A 15,860-nucleotide genomic window follows, 5' to 3' on the forward strand; every position below is an offset into this window, starting at 1 on the left:
CAAACCACCGTTAGACCGCCGGTAACATTAAAAACTGCCGGTAAATCTAGACTAACCGCCGAAAAAAACCGCCGATTTTCAGCGTTTTTCCTGTAGTGCATGTCTCAGGTGATGACATTATGGGAGAATTTTTAAGATTTTATGGGAGTGCAACGATACTGAGAAATTGGGCGCCATGGTGCTATGTCAAGATAGTGATTTTTAATTAATAATAATATATAAAACCATTTTACAAAACCATTTGCTGAGCCATTTTAGAAGAAGAAGAGAGGAAAAAGAGGAGGAAAAGAGGAAAGATAAAGGAAGGGAGAGAGATTTCGATGCTGAAACTCAAGATTTATCCATCAGGCCAATTTGGGATATATTAGAGCTTGAGGTATACTCCTAAACCACTATCTCTGATTTTAATTCCAGTATGATTATAAGAAGATATGAATAAAATACACTTTTTCTTGTAATTTATGATGTTTACACCATGTGATTTTTAATATATTATTGCATTTCTTAATACGAACATTTGACTATACGAAATTGAGTTTTAACGATTATTTTTCTTGTATAATTTTTTGAATGTACTATTGAATGTAAGCTTTTCTGGCAAGTGAAGTAGTTATATCAAAGTATTAAATTATTTTTGCAAATGTTTCTCTGAAGTTAGAAATTGAAAATGGAAAGTTTAATAAGTATTCTATTTTGCAAGTAATGTGACTTTACTAGACTTTCATGCACTTATTGAATATTTTATCAATATTAATTATTGCATTGTATTTACAATATTCTACATTACATTACATTGGAGATATTCTATTATGTAAAGTGGAAAAGTAAACTCTATTTTAGGTTTTAATGGCTCTAAATGTACTCTTCTAGCCTCATCAGTCTGTTGCTGATTTGGGAGAGATTCTATCCCAACTTGGTGAAAGTGGGTGTGAGAGGTTAAGTAATGTTATAAGTACTCTTTTAGTCCCATTTGCTTGATGCAGATCTAGTAGGGTATCTAACCCCACATATTATATGCAAGTGTAGCAGGTAAAGGGAGGCATAAGTGAAAGTGGAGATATAAGCAAGCATCTTGAACTATGCATTATAATTATTACATTTCTTAAGTTAATATTTTAATGAATTAATTTATGAAATATTCTAAAATATGTATAGTAAACTCCAAATTTCTATATGAATTCTATTGAAAGTAATTAAAGTTAATTAAAGTGATATGTAAGTGACCCTCTCAGAATAAGTATTCTATATGTCATTTGGAGGCTTCTATGAAAGTAGTTATATGGTTATAAAAGTGTAAGTGCTAGCTCTAAGATCAAGTATACATTGAAACTATAACAAATTCAGGTTTTGCTTGCACTCTAGTTACTTCACAAGTCTTTATATTTTTCTTTGATGCTCTTTAATTCTTGCATTGTATATTACTATCTATAAAGGATAAGGTAGGGAGTATATTGTGCTGGTTAAGCTTAATCTATTATTTTCTAATGTTTTAGGAAAAGAAAATGATCCAATGAAAAAGATCAGGTCTAGAAGAAGTTTCTCTTAGCTTGGAGTAAAAGGTACCAATTTTGTAATCCAATTTACTATTTTGATGTGTAAATTTTTTTTAGATGGATTATTATATTTATTCCTTGATGAAATGAAAGTTGATTATATTACTTTTACGTTTTAGAAAATATAGCATGTATGGTTATTTGCTATTGCTAGATGAGTTGATTAATTATAATATTAAGAACATCATTAGGTCCTATGACATCATAATTTATGCTGGTTTAAATGTGCATGTCTGTTCAACTTTTTCCCGTGCAATTTTCTTATGGATCCGATAGACCCAGATATGACAGATAGGTGGAGTGCGAGTTAGGCAGCAATAGTGTAGAGTACCACTACTCCTACGTGAAAGTTTGTTAATATTGTTAAACCCTTATGAACTAGCCCGAAGCTAACCAAGAGGGGGGGGGGGGGGGTTAATTGGTATTTTAAAATGGGGGGGTTTAAAAATTCTTAAACAAAAGAAAAATCTTTTTGAATATTTTAAAACAAACAAGATCAACCCTTGATGTGGAAGCAATTAACAACACAAATCAGAGATTTTAACCATACAATCAACCATAGAATATTAAAGTGTGAAAATTAAAATGAGGAAAAGTAATAAGAAAGAACACAAGATTTATAGTAGTTCGATCAATGTGACCTAAGTCCACTCCTTGGAGACACCCTGTCCAAGTATTGCACTTAACCTTCAGTGACTCTCTTTTTACTCTCACAATAAGGTGGAGAAGCCCTTACAAACTCTTTCGACCATCCCGATGAGGCATAGAATCTTGAATCCTTTTTCACCCTTATGGTGAAGGAATAGAATCTAGAATCCTTTTACTCTTTCCTAGAGTAGGCAGAAAATTAACCTGATCTGATGCTTATAATCATCTCCCTACAACAACCAAGGAACTAAGGATGAAGCTTGAAGAAGACGAACAAATCATTACTTGGAGCAACCTTTGTGATTTCCCTCATAAACTCCCCCTCATAAGATTCTCCCTTTCTCTCCCAAACTCACATTCTCCTTCTCTAAGCTCCTTTAGGTTAGGACTTCAGCATAAGATATAATCATCAACAATTAAGAGAGCTTAAATAGGAGGCTTAAAAAAGAGCCCTGATTTTTAACTTTCCATCAAAGATCATTCAGGACGATCTGTCGATCGTCCTGTACGTTAGTTTAAATCAGCCCTTCCAACTAGGATGATTAAGGATTCATGTACGATTAGAACATAAAGTTTATTCTTATCCTTTAGGATGATGTGTACATGGTCTTGTATGATTAGTTCATATATATGCTTTCATCCAGGAAATAGTTCGGGATGTCCATGAGATAAATCAAGATGATATGTGGAAATATAACTTATCGTATAGGACGATGTTGCGATTGTCTTGTACGATTAGTTCAAAATCAGATATTATCATCCAATAGATCATTCGGGATGTCCAGGACACTTAGGAGAAAACTAAGGTTTTTGTTATAGATCATCTAGTACGATTACGATTGTCCCGAATGATATGATAGATCAATCTAACCTTAATTACTCTCCTAATCACCTGATTAATTTAGGCATTATTGTTACAAATTGTCCACGATGATCAGTATTGTCCTATACGATTAGTCCAAATTTGAGAGTTATAAAATCTTACCTAAATGAGTTTGGCGGCTAGTTTTTTTATGATTTAGCATATCGTCCAGGATGATGTGAGTATCATCCAGGATGATTTTCTTAATTAGGTTTACTTGGACCATATGACCTAATTAGGGCTTTTAGTTGAACAAATCATCCAGGATGATAAAAAATCATCTTGTACGATTTGGTCAGAAAATTAATTTCTCTATCTCCATTTACTCACTCCCTTGAGTGTGTGTACAAGGTTACTTAGCTTCATTATCCATCATATTAGAATTGACTTAAGAAAAGGTAAAAAATGCATTTAAATTAAAATTATAGACAAAACTCAGTCCTAGTCTATCCAATCTTAAGCTGGCTTGAGAGTGAGCTTATGGACCTGAAAATGTTAGTATTCAACAGAGAAAACAAATATGCAATGAACTTTAATTATTAGAATATAGCAAAGTAAATAACAACAATAATACTTATTATTATAAAAAATCACAAGACTTGGGCCCAGATCTGCAATACTACGGTCAATTCAGATTTTATTTTATAGTTTCCTAGTTTGGTAGCCCAGCTAAGGGGCGAGACTCAGAGCCATATTTACTCTATCTGATTTGATGATGTTGATAAGCCTTTATATATGTTTATTATGGTTAAAGACTCTGAGATTTGAGAGTTATGGTTCGTTGATAAGAATAGAAGATTTGTTGATAAGATTGGAAAAGACTTTAGATAGGATGTAGTGGTCTTCTGAGAGGAAGGTACTACTATCTATTTTTCTATTAATTGGTGAGATAGAGAACTGGTGGTTGGGACAACATAAGGAGAAGTTTTAGGGGAGTCTAAACTCTCTAATATGTTGGGATGAGTTTACTTATATTTTTTGAGCATGCCTTATACCTCCATTTACATAATGATAGATGTAGGATACTTATATGTGGCTTATTCAAGGTATCAGGATGGTTATACAGTATGAGGAAGAGTTTCCTTCTTTGGTGAGGTATACTTCACAACTAATTAGCACTTTTGAGAGAAAGTGACATAGATTAATTATAGGGTTTCGAGATAGTCTGAGATAGTCTTTAGTCCCGTGTCATATTATTAATTTTTTTGAAGTGGTGGAGAGAGTCTAATTGATTGAAAATAATAAAGCACGATGGGTACTAATAGGAACATATTTGGCAAGAAGGCATCCGATAACAAATTATTTAGAAAGAGGTGCAGGTTTTGACCTAGAGATTCCATGAGAGGTTGTCGGTCTACATAAGTTCCAGGTGGTGGTAATATGGCTAGTGCTAGTGCTTCTGAAGGTTTTGTTAGTGGGGCACCACTATGCCAAAATTATGACAGGAGACACTTTATTCGGTGCTACATGATAATGGAATAATACTTTTAATATGGTTACACAAGATGCTGGGTAGTTTAATGTCCACAGGTAATACATGATCGACATTCTTAGTCCATATATGAGAGCTTTGTTACTAAGGATAATTCCACCTTAGGTATTTGTTGAGGGATCATATAGCCGAGGTAGTAGTTCTAGTTCTATGGTGGGTTCAATAGTCGGAAGGTCGTTTGACAATATAAATATAGTGTTTGGAAATCCTATTACTACAGCTCTAGTTCATGCACATATATTAACTTAACTCAGTACGAAGGCTAGATATACTACAAATATAGATACATGTACAACCTTTGTTTATGATATTCCTTATTATATTTTTCTTGATTTTGGAGTCAGTCACTTAGATATCTCTAAAAGGTATTTTAATTTTATTGCACTTGCCTTAGGTGTTACTATCTTTTTATTATAAAATAACATACTATGTTATCATATTGTTTATGTCTATTACTTTACCAACTAAGGATGGTATGCTTAGTAGCAGAGTATTTCTATAATATTGAGATATCATGCAAAAAGTGGAATCTAATTTGATCTTATTTCATATCTCTTAATTTGACATAATTTAGGGTATGGACTAGTTGAGTCAATATGAAGCTTAGATTGATTGTTTGATAATGAGTGTTACATTATTTCTTGATGGTGAGATCTATTTATTCCAGGGAGTTAGAGGAGATCTATTGTGTTATATATATGTTGTTCAGGTGGATAAGTTATGGAAGAAGGCTTGTAATATATTGTTAACATCTGTTTGATATAGGAGCATAAACTCTCAATCTCTGTCCGATTTCTCAATAGTGTGGGAGTTTCCTATGTTCTTTTTTGAAGAGTTAGTGATTTTACCACCTGAAAAAGAGATTAAATTTAGTATTAACGTATTTTTGGGTACTACTTTGATATTCAAGGCTCCATATAGGATGGCTCCTAAGGAGCTTAATGAGTGAAATATATAGCTTTTAGAGCTAGTTGACAAATGTTTTGTTCATCCTAGTTTTAGCGTGTACTTGTTCTATTTATAAAGAAGAATGATGATATGTTATACATGTGTTTCAATAGCAGAGAGTTGAATAAGGAAACAATGAAGAACAAATATCTTCTACCTATGATTATTTATTTATTTTACCAGCTTATAGATACATCTATGTTTTCAAAGATCGATCTGAGATCTGAATACTATCAGGTGAAGGTGAGATAAATAGATATGATGAATACTAGCTTCAATATCATATATGAGCATTATGAATGTTTAGTTATGTCTTTTGGGGTGACTAATGTGCCTACAGTTTTCTCAGATCTCATGATTAGGGTGTTCAGAGAATATTTAGACTTATTTGTTATCAAGTTTATAAATAATATTCTAGTTTACCGAGCTTCTAAGGAGCATCATGTGGTTTATCAGAGGATTATTCTAGAGATATTAAGTTAAAATAATCTGTTTGAAAAATTTTCAAAGTGCAAATTATGTTTGAAGAGTATCCCATTTTTGGGGCATATGGTGAGTAGTGTAGATATCTATGTAGACTCTCAGAAAGTTCAGGCTATTACATAATAACTTCGGCCTAATACTATATCTGAGGGATGCAAATTTTTAGGTATGTATGGTTATATAAGAAATTTATAAGAAAATTTTCTCAGATTTCTGCATCTTTGACGAGATTGGCTTAGAAGTTAGTGGCTTTTGCTTGGACATACAATTGCGAAGAGAATTTCAAAGGTTGAAATATTGTTTGACATTCACTCCAGTTCTAACTATTTAATCAGGTATGAATGGACTTCTGATGCAGTTGAAGCCACATGAGATGAACTATTGGTCATACATGATTTGGAGCTTGATTCTATTATATTTGTTTTAAAGATTTGGAGGCACTACTTGTATAGAGTCAGGTGTGAGGTTTAAATTGATCATCAAAGCTTGAAGTATATATTCACTCAGAAGGATCTAAATTTGAGGAAAAGAAGATTTCTTAAGCTGATTAATGATTATAATCTAAATATCTAGTATCACCCATGTAAGATAAATATCATAGAGATGCTCTGAGCAGAAAATCTTTTTAGAATATCAAGTCTTTTTCTTACTTCTTTTACTACCAAATGAAACTCTATTAATCTAGCTCATTCTACTAACTTAGAAAACTTTTGGATCCATAAAGGCACTAATAAATATGTCAGCTCCAAGTTAAACCCCTGCAGAAACCTAAAATACTTTTCCTCAGTAGTTGGGATCAAGTGAGGAGCATACCCATCTAATGTAGAGAACTCAACATCATATTGTATCACAATCTTATATCTATTCTCTAGTTTAATAAATGATTTATGCATTATCACTGAGCTAACGGAGGTACAAACCACATCCTGAACATTAAAGCGAACTCATCCCAAGTGATCTCAACATTAGTCTTCCCCTGGAGTTTCTCTCTCTTAGGTCCAACCCACCATCTCTCTGCCTCTCCTTCAAATAGAAACATACTAAAGTACCTTCATGCTCTCTAGACACTACATGTTGTCAAAGATATTTTTTATCTTCAATAACTAGTCTTCTGCAGCCTGAGGTCCTACAATTGAATAATGAAGGCTTCAACTTATGGAATGTTTGTAAGTGTCTGTCTCCCTCTTCTTCTTTACTCCCAACTATTTTTCTTTGTTCATCCCTATTACCCGTGCTATAATAGTAGTAAATTCCATCACATTATTTGATGGTATTGAAGCTGCATTATGTTGCTCATTAGGTATATTTAGCTCAAGTAGACCCATTTCAACTATTTGCTTACATAATTTTGCTTAATCTAAATAATTAATATATACAATCATTTATATATGTAAAATAATGCATCTTAATCTACCCAATCTATATAAATCACAATCAATTCTTACATTTATGGTAAATATCAAGTCTTCGAATAACATTGCTCTAATACCAAGTTTTTGATGCCCCAAAATCTAATTTAGAAGAATTATTATTTTATCTAATAATTAGAGATATCTAATTTCTTTTATCAATAAAAATATTAGTAAAAATAAAACTATCTATTAAAACATAAATATATACATATGTATTCATTTCTTAAAAAAATTATATACACTATTAAGGATCTATACAATCATATCATAATTAGTCTTTCCTAAGTATAAAAGAATAACTAAAATAACAAAAAATTGAACCTAAAGGATCCTGATCAATCTCTTACTCATGATCCCATGCTCTGACTCGAACACATTTAATCACATATGATAAGCTTAAGAGCCAAGAAAATAACCAAATCCTACGATTGGACTGAAAGCACGACAAAGGAGAAATCGCATGAAAGTAGTCAAATCATAATAATAGTATTAATATGATCATGAATCAATGCATAAATAGTAAAATACACATGACAATGGAGCAATAAAGTTATGTAGTAACAGTAAAATCTATAACAAATAAAATAGTATAATACGAAGCTAGTAAAACAATATGTTGGGAAAACCAACTGTAAACTATTACAGGTTAAGAATACATAAAACAATCATCTTAGTGAAAAAATTGTATTAAGCGATAAAACCAAAATATCGGTAAGAACTTTCAGAAGTATATCAATGTAAGAAAACCTTATTAATGATTTATACATGCTATCATTTTCTATATTAGTATCAAATAAGAATTTTAATCATATGCTCTATATATCATGTGCTCAGTATCAATAATTAGTATAGTGAATCAATTATAATAACAACAATAGTGAATCAGTAGTAGTATTAATAATAGTATCATTGTTCATATCTGTATCAATAAAACTAGTTGCAGTAGCAATAAAACAATACAATAATAGTAAATCCATATAGTAAGAATAAATTCATACATTAATAGAAATAATGCTTCAATAACATGCATTTTAGTAATCAGACGAAGCAAGCAATAAGTCCCAACTTAATCGGTGATTTTTTAATATCATATTAATTAGTACCAATAAATCATTGGTTTGATAAAGGAATCTTCACTCTTTGCCCGTAGGTACAATAATCATCTCCTTATAACTCTCAATCAATATCACATGAATCAAAAGAGGATAACATCAAACTATAGTGTTTAAGGGAAAGTTCATCGATTCACTATTATAGGTCAATCAATTTCTAGCCAACGTTAGTGAATAATTAGTCTTTACTTATTTTTCTCCACACACATTATTATCATAATACTATAATAGAAATAGTGACAAGCTATTAGTCAATCACATATCGATAATAAAGCTTAATTAGACTTAATTCTAAAAGTACCAAAATATCCTAACAATAAGTAATAGAAAACCTTAGCAGAAAAATTCACATTTTAAAAAATTAATAAACTTATTAAAGAACATATATAACAATATTGTGAAACTTTAATTGAACTAAAATATTATTTTTAGATGTCAAAATAAAACTTTTGAATCGATAAAAATCACCACTTTTTCAAAATTAGATAGTAAAAAAACTCAAATAAATACTAAAAATATTCATATTCTCAATCTCTATAACATATTAAAAGTTAAGTTATGAAAGTTTTACCAATATAAAATTATCCTCGTTTTTTGGTAATAAAAATACAAATTTGATTAGAAAAATTCCAAAAATATTAAATTATTGAAATCAGACATAGGATAAAGGTTCCCTACAATGAGACAAGCAAATATCCAATAGGGTCGACTGGAAAAAATTTCAAGTTTTCTTTTCTCCCTACTATCTTTTCTTTCTTATTTTTATCTCTCTATTTCATTCTTTGTCAGCCAACTTAGGAAGAAAGTGATTTTTTTGGACATATGACGGTCATAAAACCCTCACTTGTACTAACAAATATCAATTTCTTAAGGATTTACACCAATGTCAAAAAATTCTGAAAAAAATTAGTGTAATTAAAGAACTTTAATATCTATATCATGACGAAGATGATTTATAATTTAGATTTATAATGAATCCTTTATTTGACTGGATAAAATATGAGTTATTATAAGAAGCTAGGCTGATTAAATTAAAAATAAAAAAAATTTGTATAATATTTATTAGGCATATACAATAAGAAATTGGGAAACCACTGATTAAAAGAGATGCACTACCTTGCCTAGATCTCTAATGTGGTCATGGTGTAGAAAGCTAAAAGGAAAATGGAGGATGAGCGTCAATTTCACTAAACTCAACTCAACATTCTCAAAAGATGGGTAGCCACTTCTTATAAAATGTTGTATTTACAATGACCATGGTTCTTTTTTAGGTTAATATTAGATTAAGATGAGACCCAACAACTACAAAAAGACTTCCTTCATCACTTCTAAAGACCTTTGTTTCTATAAGGCCATGCCATTCTACATTAAGAAGATTGGGCAACCAATTGAAAGAAGGTGGATCAGATCTTCAAAGAACAAAAGGAAGCTAGCAATGTAGGAGTGTATGTGGATGATCTACAAGTAAAGTACAAGTTACCAAAGCATCACTTATTGGACCTGAGGGAGACATTGATCACACTTAAAAGGTAAGGTACAATATGTGAATTAATTCTCTAAAATGTATTTCCCTTAGTGCCTTAGAGCAATAAAGTGATGTCAAATAAGGTTGATACAATCATGGATATGTATGTCATTACCCAAAAATCTAATGAATGTGCAACGACTCATAGGCATTGTGCTTAATTGCTTCATCTCTAGGTCGAGTAAGTGATGATAACCCTCTTAAAAGTGTTGAGGAGTGTCAAGAAGTTCACTTAGATTGAGTAGTGTGAAATTTCCTTCCAACAACTTAAACTCCTTTCCTCACCACCATTACTCCAAAGCTCAAGATTAAGGAAAACCTAATGATGTATTCAAGAACTATGAAGGATGTAATGAGTTTGGTACATACTTAGGAAAAAGGAAAAAAGAAATGGCCAACCTACTCCATCAACAAAACTCAACATGGCATCGAATAAAGATACCTGACACTTATGACCTATGCTCGATGACTAGAGTCATATTATAGCTCATTAATCCAAGTGGTCAATGACTAATCACACACAACTTCCTCATGCATAGTCAAAATCGTAAGATATTGAATATTGCCATTCCTAGCTATATGTAATAATTTAAAATAAATATGTTTTTTTTATATGTCATTCATCCTTAAGCTAATAATACGAGGACATATATAATGCCACTCATAGAAAATATTTTGTTTTTAGCTTAAAGATTGTGACAAATGTATTGCATGCAATTATAAAAGAATAACAAGTTCATTATTCTTCTCTCCAATTGTCTGCTCCTTATGATACCTCTCATATATATTACAATACAAATAAATGGAATTTTCTATTAACTCATATATTAAAAATAATTTATTAACTTTGAAAAGGTATTTTGCTGATTTGCGTATCAAATACTTTTATTAAAATTGAGATTTACAAACATAACTTAAAATTCACATATAATTACATATATTATATCTGAACATTTATATAAATTTATTTATATATTACTCAAATCTATAAATTTATTATAAAATATTACTAATATTAATTTATTTTATATATATATATATATATATATATATTCAAAAGTCAAATAATTAATAAGAAATTAAATATTCTTTTCTCCAAAAACTTGCTCCATATGGTGCCTCTCATTAATGATACAACATAAAGAAATAAAATTTTATTTTAATTTATATGTTAAAGATAATTTCATGACTTCAATAAGCTCAGATAAAATTAAATCCTTTAAAAAATCTTATAAATTGAATCATTCAAAATATACGTTTTCCAGTTTAGAACAACTCAAACTATATACTCGTACGTGTTAACACAAATATTTCACATCTATCTAACATGTTCTAGCACGACAAATCACCCGAAATAGTCACATCATATGCATAAGGGACTCGCCAGTAGTGAAAGTCGACCAAATTTAGAATTTGTCCCAGGCATGCACATCAAATTTGTCCTTTAATATCCCTTTATCTAGCAATAGGAAATGAACTCTTTAGAGTTCATAAGTACAACCCTCAAGACTTGGACATTCCTCATCTCACAGTTGTCATAACTTTAAAGGACTTGGCTATTGAGCCTGGAGGACAATATATGCCTTATAAGGACTTGCCTTGGCATCCAAAGGAATCACCAACATAGATTTGCCATACATAACATATCCAGAAGACTAGCCCATAGGAATTGCCATGAAATCAAGAGTTGCATTAAGAATATAGAGTCATGGTGGCACCTATTGATTAATGCCACATGTCATGTTTAGTCTATAACGGGTCTTAACTATTATTGTAATTTATTTTTATTGTGTGCAACATTCCCGGTAGCTTTGTAAGTCTTATGAATAAAGAATGAAGAGGTACAATTTATATCTTCTTCACACATACTTCCGAATATTTTTAGCATATTTAACATAGAGATCAGAAAGTCTAACATAAGGTGAGACACATCAAAGGTGATGACGATTTCTATTAAGATAATTAGCCGTACGAGGCAACTCTGTACTTTACAACAAGATCCACAATGAGTAGTGCATGTGTCTATTCTAGCCTTCGAGTTTAGGATGTTACCCTTAAGGAGACTAGAAATTTTTGTGTAAGGTGAGACCCACCAAAGTGACATCTTATTGAGTTCATACTATTCAAGTTCCATTTATTGGTCCATAAGTCATAATTCGATTTTCTCACCACAAAGCATTGAGTACTCATTATATTATCAACATTGATTGATCCACAAGCTTATAATGATTAGATTTTTTTAATATAATCCACCGAGTTTAACACTTGGTGAAAAGAAACTTTTTATATCTTGGGATTCTACATTATTCATTAAATTTGCCAAAACAACTTGTTAAGAACCTATCAAGTTCAGTTTTTTTTTTAAGGTTTGTTGAGTCCTTTACTCGATAAATTTTTTAATTAAAGTCTAGTTCAATATTCATTACATTAGTTCACTTACAACACCCTAACTATATTAATATATTATGATGTGTATTAATATGTTCTTCTTAATAAGCTGGCCCTCTACCTCTAGCCATGAAGCCATATACTCTTTAAGATACTAATAAACAGATGAGTACACTTTTCTTATGGACCTCACCTAAGGCAAAGAAGTTTTGCCAAATATTCCCTATTAATTTTACAGCTACAAAGACAAGTTCATCCTTCGGGACTTATTTCATAATCTCCTCTAGCAACTTGGAGTAGACTGACTACCTATGGTCATAACACCTCCTCAGAGGGTGGATGGAGTCCTCACCATTTTATCAACTCTGAGGGGAGGATGGACTCATGCTCATCCTCAAGGTTGATGATGACCTCTCTGCCCTTTTCATCTACTATCGCAACACTCAAACTTTGGACGGTCGCGGTGAAGCAGTTGCCAACATGAAGAACTGCACCACCTCTATGAAAAGACATGCCAATGCAATCAGTAACCATGCCATATTAACAAGCACCACAGTAGATCTAATATTATAGCATTGAGGCACTAGTTCATTTTTCACTACCCACTACATGAAAATCGGCAATTACCAGCGCTTAGCATTAATTTTTCGGCAGATTTGAAAACTACCGACAGTTTTTCGGCGTTTATAAACCGCCCGTATAAAGCGCATAGGAAACGAATTTCGGCGGTCAATTTCTGACAGTTAATTTTACCAACGGCTTTCCGGTAGCATAAACAACCAGTAATTTCCGGCGGTCATAGCACCGGTGACCGCCGGTTAATTACCGGCGTCTTATCGGCCATCTCAAATGCAAGTTTTACCGGCGGTTCAGCAGCCGGTTAACCGCCGGTTGACCGGCGTTTGTTTCTGGCTGCCAAACTACCGGTTAGCCACCGAAAATCTGTAGCATTTAAAAAAAATTTTGACAGCGCCCCCTCTATTTACTCAAATTTCCACAATACCTACACAAAATTCAAAACATATATAGCACGCCACGATTAAAAAAATTACTTAACACCGGTGGCTTGGCCTCCGATAAAGGTGCCATGAAAACAGAAAATCGATGGCCTACCCGGGGGTTAATATACCACCAATAATTCCGACGGTGTATTATTAAAAACCACTGGATAAAGCGTCGGTTAATACCAGCGGTTAGACAGCTGGTTTAACCACTGGTTAGACAGCCGGTTTAACTGCCGGAATTTAACCTACACATAATATAAAGATATTAGAGATTTGTGTAACTTATATCGAAGGAAAATAGATTTAATTCAAATTGATTTGTGAATTGGATGGTATTAATTCTCATTTAAATCTATGTCAACAAATTAAGAATAATATCAAAGCATTTATCCTAGTACGTGGGGTTTTCTAAATGCGACCAAACCATCTAAGCAACTCTCTCACTCTCTCTAATCTTATCTTCCATAGGAGCTTCTCCAACCTTTTCATGTATATGCTTATTTCGTATCTTGTCACTAAGAGTAAAGCCATTCTTGAGCATTCTCATCTCTGCAAACACTTAACTTAATGTTATGCTTCTCTTTTAATGACCAACAATTTAAACCATAAAGCATTGCAGTCTCACCACCATCTTATAGAACCTTACCCTAAATTTGAGGGGAATTTTCTATCACATAATAAGGTCAAAACATTGCTCCACTTTAACCATCCAACTTGAGTTCTATTAATAGTATCCACATCTATTTCACCATCAACTCCTTCTCTAGTCTTATCAACAAGAAGTATATTATCAACAAAATGCATACATCATGGTACACTCTCTTGCAAATGTCCACCGAGAGCATCCATGATCAAAGCATAAAGATATGGGCTAACGATAGAAAAAACTTATGGCGGCTCCGACGACCGAGGTGGAGAACAACGACGATGAAGGTGGTGTATAAAGGCTACGTAGGTGGTGTTAAGCGAGAGGCGACTCACGTGACCAGGACCAAAGCGGGAAATGAAATGAATAGCAAGACAATCCCGAACAATGCCTAGAGGGGAAATAGGGCCTTTTCCAGCATTACTGCAGGCTGATTTTCTGTTAGAGATGTCTCTGGAGGCTTTTCCACTGAAAAACTTTGTAGTGTTTAAGTAAGCCAATGGGGTTTCCACTGGAAGTTCTGCTGAATAATTTCTGACGCATTTTTCACTAGTAATGTTCCAGCGGTTTATCCACCAAACAAACCGTCAGTAAGTGATCGTCGAAATATCCGCCGGTTACACAACTACTACCGACTGATATAATATCACCGAAAAGTCCACTGTTAATGCTAGTTTTTCCTGTAATGTCAAAAGGAACTGTAAAAATGAAAGTAAAAGAGAAATGATGTAAGTTTGGGGATGCTTTAATTATTTGTGTTATATATGAAATTTTTAGGCTATTGGATTTTGTTATTGATCCTAATGATGAATCTTCGATAATAGATTCTAGTTTTTTTATCCCCTAATAGACAATGATGATTCATGTAAGGAAGCCAATGATGGAAAAATTAATACAAGTAATTCTACTTGTAAAATCACTGAGATTAGCAATATTAAGGTCAATATTCAAGATAGGGTGAATAAAAATTTCACTTACATAAGTTATAAGATATGTAAAGATAAAACCTATTGTCACTTGACACTCTAATTGCTTTGAAATTGCCCATTCAAAGTTAAGAATGGAGCTTTAAGGGTTATAATAGGCTTTATGATCAATACGAAGGGGAGGAGATAATAATCTATATTCACCATCATGACAATATTAAACAACTTGTTAATGTATCATTTGTAAGTGCAATTGATTTATATGTTTTATTAATCATGGAAATTTTGACAAAAACAATATTGACTAGAAAAACTTCTATAAACATTGCATTTTTGAAAAAGACAAAGGATAAAGAAAGGTATGATAAATTATATATATTATGATACGTGGAATTATTTCTATGCTTGGAGGAAAATATACTAGTATGGTATGATCTATTTTATATATAATTACTCTAAAAATGTTTGGATTTATATTTGTATATATAATAATAATGGGATAAATGACACAACTGAGAAAAAGATTAACGTAGCTGACCCCATGTAGTTGGATAAAAGCTTGATATTGTTGTTGTTGTTGTTGTTGTTGCTGTTGTAAATAACAATAAGGATTCGTTTGGGATGATGGCTTTCTTATTGTTAGGGGTGTCAATATTTGGCACGACACGAAAACCCGACCCGGATACGACCCGATTTCAAAACGGGTCGGGTTCAGGTTGACCCGGCCGCCGGGTCAACCCGAAAACCCGTTTAATTTAAAAAATTTGGATTCTAGCCCTCTGCCCGCGCCCCGCGCTGCCCGCGCCCCGCGTTGCTGCCCTGCCCCGCTCCCCCGTGCTGCCCGCGCCCCGCGCTGCCCGC

At 32.5% G+C, this 15,860-nt stretch overlaps 1 protein-coding gene across 1 annotated transcript in view; it reads right to left on the bottom strand.

The window, feature by feature from the left end:
- Window positions 1-12,771: 12,771 nt before the first annotated feature.
- The window catches only part of LOC110108087 (organic cation/carnitine transporter 2-like), an 11,630-nt gene continuing 8,541 nt past the window's right edge, over window positions 12,772-15,860 (bottom strand). Inside the window, exons 2-6 of the mRNA XM_020838599.2 lie at window positions 14,659-14,753; window positions 14,409-14,549; window positions 13,611-13,672; window positions 13,026-13,028; window positions 12,772-12,922 (exon numbers count right to left, since the gene is read on the bottom strand). Of these exons, the coding sequence (XP_020694258.2) occupies window positions 12,772-12,922; window positions 13,026-13,028; window positions 13,611-13,672; window positions 14,409-14,549; window positions 14,659-14,753 (452 nt within the window). The remainder of the gene's footprint in view (window positions 12,923-13,025; window positions 13,029-13,610; window positions 13,673-14,408; window positions 14,550-14,658; window positions 14,754-15,860) is intronic.

Source organism: Dendrobium catenatum, unplaced genomic scaffold (genome assembly GCF_001605985.2).
Source record: "Dendrobium catenatum unplaced genomic scaffold, ASM160598v2 fragScaff_scaffold_496, whole genome shotgun sequence".
NCBI classification, from domain to species: Eukaryota; Viridiplantae; Streptophyta; class Magnoliopsida; order Asparagales; family Orchidaceae; genus Dendrobium; species Dendrobium catenatum.